The sequence below is a fragment of the Sturnus vulgaris genome, chromosome 3 (genome assembly GCF_052056855.1).
Source record: "Sturnus vulgaris isolate bStuVul1 chromosome 3, bStuVul1.hap1, whole genome shotgun sequence".
Taxonomy (NCBI): domain Eukaryota; kingdom Metazoa; phylum Chordata; class Aves; order Passeriformes; family Sturnidae; genus Sturnus; species Sturnus vulgaris.
The window spans coordinates 114,670,985-114,683,893 of NC_142245.1; the positions used below are offsets into that span (position 1 = coordinate 114,670,985).

Genomic DNA, 12,909 nt, shown 5'->3' on the forward strand with positions numbered 1-12,909 from the left:
CACTGCGCTGTGCCACACTGTGCCATGCCACACCGTGCCACACTGTGCCGTGTCACACCGTGTCACACTGTACCGTGTCACACCGTGTCACACTGTGCCGTGTCACACCGTGCTGTGCCACACTGTGCCGTGTCACACCGTGTCACACTGTGCTGTGTCACACCGTGTCACACTGTGCCATGCCACACCGTGCTGTGCCGCACTGTGCCGTGTCACACCGTGTCACACTGTGCCGTGTCACACCGTGCTGTGCCACACTGTGCCGTGTCACACCGTGCCACAGCGCACCGGCCGCTCACAGGCCCTCGGGCAGTGGTTTCCGTGCAGGCAGTTCCACTTTGGCACATCCCTGCCCCACGCCTTCCCAGGCCGTGCCCCGGCGAGGCGCGGTGCCCCGAGGGGAGCGCGTTGGGCTGGCAGGTGCTGCGGGCGTGTGCCGGGGCCGTGCGTGTGCCAGGTGGGGTTTGGTTTGGGCTCCGGGCCCCGCTGGCCTCCAGGCCGCGGCCGGGTTTGGTTTGGGCTCCCGGCGCGGGAGGAACCTGCGGCAGGCTCTGCTCACCTGGCAGCCAGGCCCGGCTGCCATCCCGCTTCCCCGCCGCGGGGCTCGGCACGTGCCGGCGGTGTTGGGCCCGTTCCCGCGGTTAACCGCCGTTCCCAGCTCACAGCCCAGCCCAATCCTGCTTTGGATCGCTCCTGCTCGGCTCCCAGCCCCGCTCCCACCAGCCCCAGCTTCCCCGTGGGGCTCGGGGCTCTGCTCACTGGGATCAGATCATCTCCCGGAGTTTTGTCCCCAGTAACCGAGCATGTGGAGCTCCTGGGTGCTCCCGGTGAGACATTCCCAGTGCTCCCGGTGAGACATTCCCAGTGCTCCTGGTGAGACATTCCCAGTGCTCCCGGTGAGACATTCCCAGTGCTCCCGGTGAGACATTCCCAGTGCTCCCGGTGAGACATTCCCAGTGCTCCCGGTGAGACATTCCCAGTGCTCCTGGTGAGACATTCCCAGTGCTCCTGGTGAGACATTCCCAGTGCTCCCGGTGAGACATTCCCAGTGCTCCTGGTGAGACGTTCCCGGTGCTCCCGGTGAGACATTCCCAGTGCTCCCGGTGAGACATTCCCAGTGCTCCTGGTGAGACGTTCCCGGTGCTCCAGCAGCCCCTTCACTGTCCTGCTGCTCTATCCACACTGTCCCACTGCAGAGCTGCACCACAGCCCAGAGCTGGAGAATCACAGACATGTCACTGTCCCTTCCCATTATCCCATCCCATTATCCTATCCCTGTATCCCATCCCTGTATCCCATCCCTGTATCCCATCCCATCCCATCCCATTATCCCATCCCTGTATCCCATCCCTGTATCCCATCCCTGTATCCCATCCCATTATCCCATCCCTGTACCCCATCCCTGTATCCCATCCCATTATCCATCCCATTATGCCATCCCTGTATCCCATCCCTGTGTCCCATCCCATGGGCAGTTTGGCATTCCCCTGGTCCTGCTCTGGCAGACCTGGCTGTGGGGCTGGAGCTGGTGCCTGGGTTTGGCTGTGGGGTGGAGCAGGCCAAGGCTCTGTGTTGGTCCCCAGGGTGCCATGGGGGGCTGTGTATTGTTCATGGGTGCCAGGCTTTGCTCCTTGGGATGCTGTGGGGTGCTGTGGTGCCCTGGAGGGCAGGAAATCGCTCCCTAGGGTGCCATGGAGTGCTGTGGGGTGCAGTGGTGTGCAGTGCATCACTCTCTGGGGTGCTGTGGGGTGCAGTGAAGCACTCCCTTGGATGCTGTGAGGTGCAGTGAATCATTCCCTGGGGTGCCATGGAGTGCAGTGAATCACTCTCTGGGGTGCCATGGAGTGCAAGGGTGCTGTGGGGTGCAGTGAATCACTCCCCAGTGTACTGTGGGGTGCAGTGAATCACTCCCCGGGGTGCTGTCGAGTGCAGTGATGCCATGGGGTGCAGTGCATCACTCCCCTGGGTCCTGTGGGGTGCAGTGAATCCCTGGAGTGCTGTGGGGTGCAGTGAATCACTCCCTGGGGTGCTGTGGGTGCAGTGAATCACTCTCTGGGGTGCTGTGGGTGCAGTGACTCCATCCTTGGAGTGCACCACGGGGCTGGCTAAGTGCTGCTGACCACCCCAGGGTCCCCCCTCTGGGCCCGGTCTATTTTTAGGATCCCCCCAGCTCTCACCGGCACGTCAGAGTGTGAGTGCCGCCACTTCAGAGTGCCAGCCCCCAGATCCCGGTGGCGGTGGCTCCCGGAGCTGTGGCACGTGTGGCCAGGCGCTCCTCCCGCAGAGGCCAAATATTTCACCCCTAAATTACAACTCCGGAGATGAGGTCAAGGCCACGGTGGTTTCGGCACAACCATCTGTCGGAGGCGAAATTGCGTAGCCCGGGGACGCCCACCGTGTTCCTGGCCCCCCCCCCCGGCAGCAGCACCCACGCCGAGGGGGGCTCGGGGGGGCCCCCTCGCCGTGAGTCAGGGGTGGGGGGCGCAGAGGGTGGGGGTGACTCACGGCCGCCGCTCCTGTCCCCTCTGAGTCAATCCCGGAGTTGTTCCCTGGTGCTGGGAAGGAGGAGGAGGAGAAGAAGGAGGAGGAGAAGGAGGAGGAGGAGGAGGAGGAGGAGGAGGAGGAGCGCGGTGGTGGCAGTGACTCAAAGTGACAACAACAATAATAATACGCTGCGGCACTTGTCACGGGAGAGGCGCTTGGCCGGGGTCCCTCGTGCGTCCCCAGCGCCGCCGGCGCACGAGGGACCCCGGCCAAGGCGGGGGCGTCACCGCCGCTCGCGGGGTCACCTCGGGACGGGAGGGGGGGACACCGCGGTGACGGTGCGCCCCGCTCGCCACCGGCGCGGGGGGCTGCGGGGGACCCCGCTCGCCGTCACCTAAAATGGCCGGTTAGGTCCCTGCAGGCTCCCGGCTGCGGCACGGCACCGCCGAGGTCCCTAAATATATATATATTTATATATATATTAAAAAAAAAAAAAAAAAAAAAAAAAAAAAAGGCGGGATTTCGGGTGGGTTTTCCATTTTCGTGCCGGTGGCTGCCGCGTGTCTCGCCCAGCCGGCGCAGGTAACCCAGTTCGGAACGCCTCTGCCGCCGCGGCGAGCGTGACTCGCCGGTCCTGCCGTGCGGGAGCGGCACCGCCAGCTGGGCTGGGCTGCGCTGGGGCCCCGCTCGCCCCGGCCGCAGGGTCAGCGCCGCCGGGGACACAGCCGGCCACGGCGACCGGCGGCCGCTCCTTCCTTCCTTCCTCCCCCGCGGGTCCGACAGCGCCGGCGAGCCCGGGGGATGCCGCCAAGGACGGTACCGGCGGCCTGAGGCGAGGAGGGCACGGTGCCGAGCCCCGCGTCCCATCCCGTCCCGCAGCGCCGCGGCGGGCGAGCGCAGCCCGGTAAGAGCGCGGGGAGCGTTCCGGGAGCACCGGCGCGGTCCCGCACGGCCCCTCCGGCGGGGGTGGGCAGCGGGAGGCGGCCGGGCCGCGGCGGCTCCCCGGCTTTGTTCGGCGGCCGGGGCTGCCGCGGGGTTTGTGCGCAGAACAACTATTTTTAGAGCATTTGGAGACCATGTTGGCTGGAAGCGATTCAAAGCCGCGAGCTGCCCCTTCGGCAGCGCCAAGCGGGCTCGGCCGCCGCCGCAGCGGGCGGCCGGGGGGGCTCAGCCGCCCCCCGGGGCTGCCGGAGGGTCCGCGCTGCCGTGGGGCCCCGGGGTGCCGGCAGAGACCCCCGGCAGCGGGACCCCCGGGCACCGGGGATCCCCCTGGGTGCCGCCGCGGTGTCCCCCGGTGCTTCCCGGCTGCACGTGTCCGTGCCGTGCCGTGCCGTGCCGTACCGTGCCCGCCCCGGGGCCGTGCCGAGGTGCGGCAGGACCGGGGTCCCCGGGGGGTTCAGGCATGGTGGGGGGCTCCTCCAGCGGCACCCCGGGAGGCGACTGGCGGGGCAACGTGGGGCCGAGGTGCCGTGCCGTGCCGTGCCGTGCCGGGGGGCCGGTGGCACAGCCGCTGACAGGGGGGCCAGGAGCGGTGTCCTGGGCATGCGGGATTGCTGGGTGCCAGCCCTGGCCCCTCACCGAGCATCGCGGTGCCCAGGGGTCAAAAGCCGGGCCTGGCCCGAGTATGCCCGTGTGCTGGCGTGGGCACCCTGTGCCAGGAAGGGGATGGTGCCAGGGATGGGGCCGGGGCTTCCCCGGGGGCTCCCCCAGCGGGTGAGGGAAGGGGCCGGGGAGCCCCTCGCCAGCGCCCGCTGGCCGGCACAGCGCTGTGCCTGGGGGTGCATCCTGCACCCCACAGCCCCATCTGGCATCCTGCACCCCCGGGTCTCACACCCCGCACCCCAACCCTCCCCCCCAGCCTGCACCCACCCCCCGCTCCCCCTGCCCGCATCCTCCCCCCAGCCCAGCCTGCGAGAGGGGCCGCTCAGGGGGCACTGGGGCACGCGGGGCTGAGCTCCCCCATCTGTCCCCCAGCCCCCGGCCCAGCACCCCAAATCCCGGGGGTCCCCGTGCCTGTGTCGGGGGGCAGCTGCAGCCCCTCGGCAGCCCCCGCCGCACGGGCCGCGGGCCGGGGGGATGTGTCGGGGTGGGAGAGGTGCCGAGAGCCGCGTCCTGCCCGCCCCGGCCCCCCCGAGCCCCCGCCCGAGCCCCCCGCCCGCCGCTGGGAACGGCTGCGGCTGGAAAGCTCTAGAAACAAATTGCAGCTCCGGTGCCAAAGGCAACAGCAGCCCCGGCCATGGCGAATGCAGCGTTTGCCATAGCAACAGGTGCCGGCTGGCGCCTCCCCCGCGGCCCCCCCGGCCCCCCGCAACCGGCCCCCGGCCCCCCACACCCTGCACCCCACACCCGGGACCCCGCACCCTGCACCCCACACCCTGTCCCGCACACCCAGCACCCCCCCAGTCCCCTGCAACCAACCCCCACACCCGGCATCCCCCGGCCCCCCAGCCAGCACTCGGCCCCCCCAATCCTGTGCCCTGCGCTTTGCACCCCACAACCCTGCACCTGATGGCCCTCCCAGCCCCCTCTACCCTGCACCCAGCACCCCGCACATCCTGCACCGTGCAGACCCTGTACCTGGTACCCCGCACACCCTGCACCCCAAACCCTGCCCCTTGCACCTCCCACACCCCGCACCTCCTGTCCTGCACCCCGCATACCCCGCACCCCCCGCACCCCAAACCCTGCCCTGTACCTCCCTGCATCTCCCACACCCCGCACCTCCTGTCCTGCACCCCGCACACCCCGCACCCCACAGCCCTGCTGCCCCCGCACCCTGCACCCCACAAAATGCACCCTGCACACCCCCGCCATGCACCTCACAGGGTGCACGATGCACCCCAAAGCATGCACTGGGCACCCCGTGCTGTGCACACTGAGCATCGTGTGCTGGGTGCCCCACACCACACTGTGCACCCATCACCCTGCACCCTGTGCCACGCACCCCACGCTCCCTGTGCCCACACCATGGACACTGTACCCTACAACTCCACCCCTATGGGCTCCCCAAGCCTCACACCCTGCACCCTGTGCCCCACACCCCTCCACACGCTGCATCCCATGCTGTGCACCCCTCATCACGCTCCCTGAACCCACACTGTGCACCCCACCATGCACCCCGCACCCCACTGGGCACCCCTCACCACCCACCCTGACCCCACACCCCGCACCCACAGCGCGCCCCCCGTGGCCAGCGCGGGCCGGGGCTCGGGCCCTGCCGGGCGATGTTGGGGCAGGGAAGGGGCCCAGCCCAGCCCTGCCGAGTCAAGGCTGTGTTGTGTTAATAATTGCCGGGGCTGGGGCCGGGCCGGGGGCACGGGGCGGGAGCACCCCCTGACCCCCGTCCCTCTGCGCTTCCCACAGGGGCAGCAGGATCCAGGCAGGCGGCGGGGGACGGCTCCCGGCCCCCTCCTCGGCGCAGCGGGCTCCGCTCAGGTGCTGAAGAGGCGGCGTGCCCGGCCCCGTGCCCCACGATGCCATCCAGCGGGACCCTGGACGCCGGCAGCCCCGCGCCCAGCCGCGAGGCGCTCGACACGCACAAGGTACGGGGCTGCGGGGCCCTGTGCCCGTCCCATCCCGTGCCAGCCTCGGGGGGTTCGGGGTTTGGATCCTTCCCGGCTGGCAGGAGAAGGGTGCCGGGTCCCCTCTGGCACAGCCCAGCCCCTTGCGGGAGGGGAGCGCGGTGCCGGGCGGGGGGACGGGGGCACAGAGAGAGGCTGAGCCGCGGCTGGCCGGGATTAGCGCGGATTGAGCTATTCCTGGCGCTGGGGAGCCTGGGGATGGACAGGGACACAGACCTGCTGTCACCTCTCGGCTGCGAGTAGAGCTGGGGCAAGTCGGCTGGCAGGGTGGGGTGACCCCAGGGGAGTGTGTCCCCCAGGATCGGCGGTGTCCTGGTCCTGGAGAGTGTGCTGGGTTCGTGCCCTGTGCTGAATGGGACACGTGGTGGCCCCATAACCCTCGTGCCAGCCCTGCTCCCCCTCGTGGGGGTGCTGCCTGCTCCGGGGGTCTCTGCACCTCCTCCACGTGTGTCGCCAGGCTCAGGAGGGACGCCCCAGCCAAGCACGTGCTGGGCCAGGGTGGCCACTCCCCGTGCCAGGGCTGGCAAAGCCATTGCTCTTCCTGTGGGGCGGAGTGTCCAGCAGCGCAGGGCAGGGCCGGTCAAGGCGTGGGTACCCGGGCTGCGGCCAGCTGGACACGGTCCCACTGCGGGCACCGCCAGGTCGGGGTCATCCCAGTTCCTCTTGGCCAGCTGGGTCACGCTGTGCTCGCACATTGGTGCTCCCCATCCTCCAGCCGCTGCTCCCAGAGGGGCCAGCCGGTGTTTCCACGGGGATGTGCCCGTGTGTCCGCTGCGATGTGCCCGGCGCGTTCTTGGCACAGCTGGGGGCACGGGTACCCCGGGGGTGGGTCGGTGTTTTCTTGCCCCGCAGTGTTGCCGGCAGGAGCGGGGAGCGGGGTTGGAAGCGCAGCCTCGGTGTTTTGGGATGGTTCTGGAGGCACCCCGGGCACAGGGCAGAGCCGTGGCTGCAGCCCAGCACCCCTGGGCACAGGGCAGAGCCCTGGCAGTGCCCGGCGCTGGCAGCAGCTCCAAGGCCGAGCGCTGTCCTGGGCTGACCCCGCGGGACGCGGCGTCGCCTCCCCCGGGCCACGCGCCGAGGTCGCCCAGCCGAGGTCGCCCTGCCGAGCCGGGCGAATCCTCCCCCGCTGCCTCCGGGGCTCCTCGCAGGCCGGGCCGGTGCCGGTGGCTCCCGGCGGGGCTGACCCCCGCTCGTACCCATTACAGGTCTCCGTGCCCGGTGTCCCATCGGGGCTGAGCCCCGCTCACACCCAGGACCGGTCTCCGTTCCCGATGTCCCGGCAGGGTCCATCCCTGCTCACATCCAGGGCCGGTCTCCGTGCCTGGTGTCCCGGCAGGGTTCATCCCTGCTCACATCCAGGGTCGGTCTCCGTACCCGGTGTCCCAACAGGGTTCAAGCCCTGCTCACACCCAGAGGCGGTCTCTGTGCCCGGTGTCCCGGCGGGGTTCATCCCCGCTCACACCCAGGGCCGGTCTCCGTTCCCGGTGTCCCATCGGGGTTCATCCCCGCTCACACCCAGGGCCGGTCTCCGTTCCCGGTGTCCCATCGGGGTTCATCCCCGCTCACACCCAGGGCCGGTCTCCGTTCCCGGTGTCCCATCGGGGTTCATCCCCGCTCACACCCAGGGCCGGTCTCCGTGCCCGGTGTCCCATCGGGGCTGAGCCCCGCTCACATCCAGAGCCAGTCTCCGTGCCCGGTGTCCCGGCGGGGTTCATCCCTGCTCACACCCGGGACCGGTCTCCGTTCCCGATGTCCCATCGGGGTTCATCCCTGCTCACACCCGGGACCGGTCTCCGTTCCCGGTGTCCCGCGGGGCCCGGGCCGGGCCGGGCCGTGCTGCCGGGGCTCGGAGCGGGGCTGCCGGCACAGCCAGCACTGCGTCATGCCGCAGCTCATCCCTGCGCTCCGCCGCCGTTCCCTCCGGGTTGTTGCTTGGCAGCGGCGCAGGAGCAGCACCGGGGCCGTGCCACGGAGCCCCGCGGCCCGGGCGAGCACGGGGGGATGGGTGGGGAGGGGTGGGTGGGGGTGGGTGGGGGTGGGTGGTGATGGTGGGGATGACTCAGCCCCCGCGGGGCCCCCATGGAGCCCTTTGCCCAGCCCTGCTGCTGCCCGGGTGCACCCCCACTCCTGCGCTGCTTTTTGGGTTCTGGCTGTGCCCCGGGGCGGGTTTCCTGTCCTGATGGGTGCTGGGGGCATCTCCCTGGTTCCACAGCTGTCCCCCCACTGTGGCAGCCCTCGAGCCAGCTCTGTCCCTCCAGCTTTTCACCCCGGAGCCCCCCTGGCCTGTCTGGCACGCACTGGGTGCTCCCCAGCTGCATCCTGGCCATGGGCGACCTGGCTACCACCTGGTGCACATGGCACCCCCAAATCTTTCCTGTACATCCACTGTAAATGCTGCCAGGACCTGAATGAGTTGGCCTGTGGTGAGGGATTACTGGCTGGGGCACTGCCAGCAGTCAGGGTGGCACTGGGGCAAAGGGACAGGTGCCAGGGAGTCACAGGGGCTGGCCTGGACCCCTGGGCTCCTTGGGGTTGCCCTGGCTTTGCAGCACAGCAAGGCACAGGGGGCCTGTGGGACAGGGGCCCCCAGAATCCCCCTTCTGCATCAGGATGGTGCTGGATCTGGGATCTTGACTTTGTCCTTGGACCTGTCCCAAAATTTTCCAGCTGGGATGGCATGGGGAGCAGGGCCCAGCCCCCTGTGTGCTGTGGTGTCTCCTGCCCTCATTCAGCCCTGGTGGTGACAGCAGGTGCCAGGGCTGGGGGCGTCCCCACACGGGGCTGGGGGGATCTGTGCAAGGCTGGGGGGTCTGTGCAGGGCTGGGGGAGTCTGTGCAGGGCTGGGGGAGTCTGTGTAGGGTTGGGGGGTGTCTGTGCAGGGCTGGGGGGTCTGTGCAGGGCTGGGGTGTCTGTGCAGGGCTGGGGGTCTGTGCAGGGCTGGGGGGGGTCTGTGCAGGGCTGGGGGTCTGTGCAGGGCTGGGGGGTCTGTGCAAGGCTGGGATGTCTGTGCAGGGCTGGGGGGTCTGTGCAGAGCTGGAGGAGTCTGTGCAGGGCTGGGGGGGTTCTGTGCAGGGCTGGGGGAGTCTGTGTAGGGTTGGGGGGTCTGTTCAGGGTGCTGGAGGCTGCCCAGCCCCACAAGCAGCCAAGTGGTGCTGGGACAAGCACAGTTCTGGAGGGACACCACAGGGGCTGGGGACAGACCTACAAATGGATTCTGTGCATCCCACATGCCCTGAGACCAGGCAGAGGAGACGGGCGGCAGTGGGCACAGGGGGTGCAGCTGAGTCTGGGGTGGGTGACACACAGAGAGGGAGCAGGTTTGGGGACCACAGCTGGGGGCACTGTGGCAGTGGGGCACCAGAGCCATGGGACACCAGAGCCGTGGGACACCAGGGCCATGGGACACCAGGGCCATGGGACACCAGGGCCATGGGACAGCAGGGCCATGGGACACCAGAGCTATGGGACACCAGGGCCATGGGACACCAGAGCCATAGGACACCAGAGCCATGGGATATCAGGGCCATGGGACACCACAGCCATGGGATACCAGAACCATGGGGCACCAGGGCCATGGGACAGCAGAGCCATGGGACACCAGGGCCATGGGACAGCAGAGCCGTGGGACACAGCGTGTCACAGTGCCGTGGGATCTTTGGATCCCTGGACCCCCAGGGGTGTTCCAGCTGCATCCCGATGGTGTGGCTGCCCCGGCTCAGGGGGACCAGAGCAGGAATGCGGCCGGTGCTGGCGCCCGCCGGGCTGCGGGGCCGCGCAGCTGCAGCTGGATGCTGGCGCTGTCTGGCTGCCAGCCCCATCCCCTCCCTGGCCTCTCCCTCACCAGCCCCCCGCCGGCCTCTCCTCCTTCCCCTGCTCCCCCTCCGTGGCCTCTTCCTGCTTGGCTGCTGCCGCCGGGATCTTCTGGGGCTCAGGTGAAAGCGACCCCGCGCCGTGCCGGGCCCTCGACCACCCCCTGCCCTCTGCGTCCCCTCCGTGCCACGGTGCCAGGCGTGGAAGCCCGGAGCGGGGACAGGGCCCCCGGCACACCCTGTGTGTCGGCGCTGCCGCAGCCCGAGCACGGGAGCAGGTTCATTTCCCGTGTTCCTGCTGCGCCGCCATGCCGGCACAGGCGTGCTGCCAGCGCCAGGGCTGGGCCACCGCACCAGGGACAGGGCCTGGGGTGCTGCCAGCTGTTCTGGGGCACAGCGGGGTCCCCAAAGCTGGCAGCTGCCTGCTCCATGGGCACCCGGCTCCTGCTGCTGGCCCTTGTCCCCAGGGAGCCTGGTGGCTGCCTGCAGGCCCGTGCCGTGTCCACGCTGCCCTGGCCGCGTTCTGCAGTGCAGGAGCCCCCAGCCCTGCGTGTGCCAGCCGTGGGCACGTGTCCTGAGCCACCGGCCAGGAGGGTCACCCGCTGAGGCTCCCAAGTGTGGCAGGAGCCACTGTCACCCTTCCAAGTGTCCTAGTGCTGCCGGCCCCACGATGCCACAACGCTCCCACCTGTCCGGGCAGGTGCCCGTGCCCCTGTCCCGAGCGGGAGTGGAGCCGTGCCCAGCCCGGGCTGCCCGGCGCCGTAACCGTCCTGTCTGTGTCCGGCTCGCAGGGGGAAGAGGAGCCCGAGGAGAACCCGAGCAAGGAGGAGAAGCAGGAGCCGGGGACGCCCATGAGGAAAGCCGGGCGGCCCGGGCGGAAGCGCAAGCATGCCCAGGTGAGCCAGCGGGCACCAGGGACAGGTGGGTGGCAGTGGGTGACCCCCCTGGGGCTGTCCCGCCCTGCGGCCACAGACCTCAGCTGCTGGCGTGCCACGGGCTGGCCTGGCTGCCCTGTGGGTGCTGAGCCAGAGGAGAGCTGGGAGCAGCCGGAGGGGCTGTCCCCTCCCGCCCCTCAGTGCTGTCCCCTCCTGCCCGTCAGTGCTGTCTCTTCTTGTCCTCAGTGCTGTCCCCTCCCGCCCCTCAGTGCTGTCCCTTCTTGTCCTCAGTGCTGTCCCCTCCCGCCCCTCAGTGCTGTCCCCTCCCGCCCCTCAGTGCTGTCTCCTCCTGCCCCTCAGTGCTGTCCCCTCCTGTCCCTCAGTGCTGTCCCTTCCTGTCCTCAGTGCTGTCCCCTCCCGGCCCTCAGTGCTGTCCCCTCCTGCCCCTCAGTGCTGTCTCCTCCTGCCCCTCAGTGCTGTCCCTTCTTGTCCTCAGTGCTGTCCCCTCCTGTCCCTCAGTGCTGTCCCTTCCTGTCCTCAGTGCTGTCCCCTCCTGTGCCCGGTGGCACTGTCCCACTCCGTGTGGCTCCTCTCGTGTCCCCACCTTGCATTCTCTGCCTGCCTGGGCGGTTGGACCCTGGTTCCCCATCCTGGGGCTGCTGGGCCATGGGAACAGAGCCCCCCGAGGTTCTGGGGGCCTCCCTGGCTCCTGCCCACGGGCGATGCCCACCCAGCACTGCGGGCTGGCTCCGCTCTCGCTGGATCACGGGCACCGTGCCCACTGGGGTCACCTGGGGAGTCACAGGGTGCTCGAGGCTTTGGGGGGTGCTGGGGACCGAGGACGCTCGTGGCTCGTCCCTTCCGAGCCGTGGTATGTCCCAGTGCCACTGGGGAGCCACAGTGGCTCCCTCTTTGGGGTGGCACGGTGGCACCTGGCTGCTGCTGCGATGGATTCGCTGTGAGTGGAGGAGCAGTTTCCTCTGGATGCTGAAGGCCCAGAGGGAAGGTGCCCTCAGTCTCCCAGGCTCAGACAATGTCCCCAGTCCTCATTCCCACAGGAGGTGACAAACAGGCCCAGGGTGATGAGTGACAGAGGACAAACAGAGCTGAGGCTTTTCCTTTTTGGAAAAGTTTCCGGCAGCCGAAAGGGTTAATCCCGTGCTGGGACGTTTCAGGCCCGAGCTGCCTGTCCCGATGATCGCTGATCGCTGCCGTGCTGGTGCCAGGGGCAGGGGAAGCCGGGCAGTGTCACCTGGGCGGGTGCGGGGCGGGGGAGCCGCTGCTGGGAGAACAATGCTGGCACGGGAGCGAGCGGGGACGGCGCAGGAACAGCCCGGGAGCCTGCGGGGCTCCGGGAGCCCCCCGGCACGGGGAGGGAATGGCAGCGATGCCAGGGCACCGGGCACGTCCTGCCACCGGCGACGGTGGGTGCTTGTCCCTGTGTGCTCCACCTGTGTGCCAGTGCCGGTGCCAGGGCTGGTGCCAGAGCTGGTGCCAGAGCTGGTGGCAGTCCTGGTGCCAGAGCTGGTGGCAGTGCTGGTGGCGGTGCTAGTGCCAGAGCTGGCCCTTTGGCCGGCAGCTCCCAGTGCCAGGAGAGCAGAGCTGGCGTGGCCAGCCCTGGGCACTGCCAGGAGGCCAGGGAAGCCCCTACGGACGTGAGATACTAAAAATATCCTCTGTGAGGAGAGCCCGCTGTGCCAGGGGTACCGGGGCAAGCTGGGGGGAGCTGGCACATGCCAGGAGCACCGTGGCAGGCTGGGGTAGCTGGCACATGCCATGGGCACCAGGCTGGCTCTGTGAATGCCTGTTGTGGGTCCCCGGCACCCCATGCCCAGGGTGGCATGTGGCCAGAGAAGCTGAACACTCACTTTGCCCTGTGCCTGGTCAGGGGTGTGAGAGGGCACAGGGAGCTGGCAGGGGGCTGGGTGGTCACAGCCCTCTGGGGACGGGTGTCACGGTGCCAGTGAGCTGTGCCAGGCCATGCCGAGCTGTGCCAGGCTGTGCCAGCCTGTCCTGTGGTGTGCCATGCCATGCTGAGCCATGCAGTGCCATGCCGTGGCCCCAAGACCAGTGTCCCCAGTCCCAGCTGCGCCTGGCAGAGGGACGCCCCTCAGCAGGGTGGCTCTGTGGGTGATGCCACGGGCGACTGGGGCACCTTGC

The 12,909-nt window shown here is 69.1% G+C and overlaps 1 protein-coding gene across 2 annotated transcripts in view; it reads left to right on the forward strand.

The window, feature by feature from the left end:
* Positions 1-5,901: 5,901 nt before the first annotated feature.
* The window catches only part of DNMT3A (DNA methyltransferase 3 alpha), a 29,517-nt gene continuing 22,509 nt past the window's right edge, over positions 5,902-12,909 (forward strand). For both annotated transcript variants that reach the window (XM_088162634.1, XM_014888217.2), the window contains exons 1-2: positions 5,902-6,026; positions 10,666-10,770. In XM_088162634.1, coding sequence (XP_088018760.1) covers positions 5,958-6,026; positions 10,666-10,770 — 174 coding nt within the window. In that variant the 5' untranslated portion in view covers positions 5,902-5,957. The remainder of the gene's footprint in view (positions 6,027-10,665; positions 10,771-12,909) is intronic.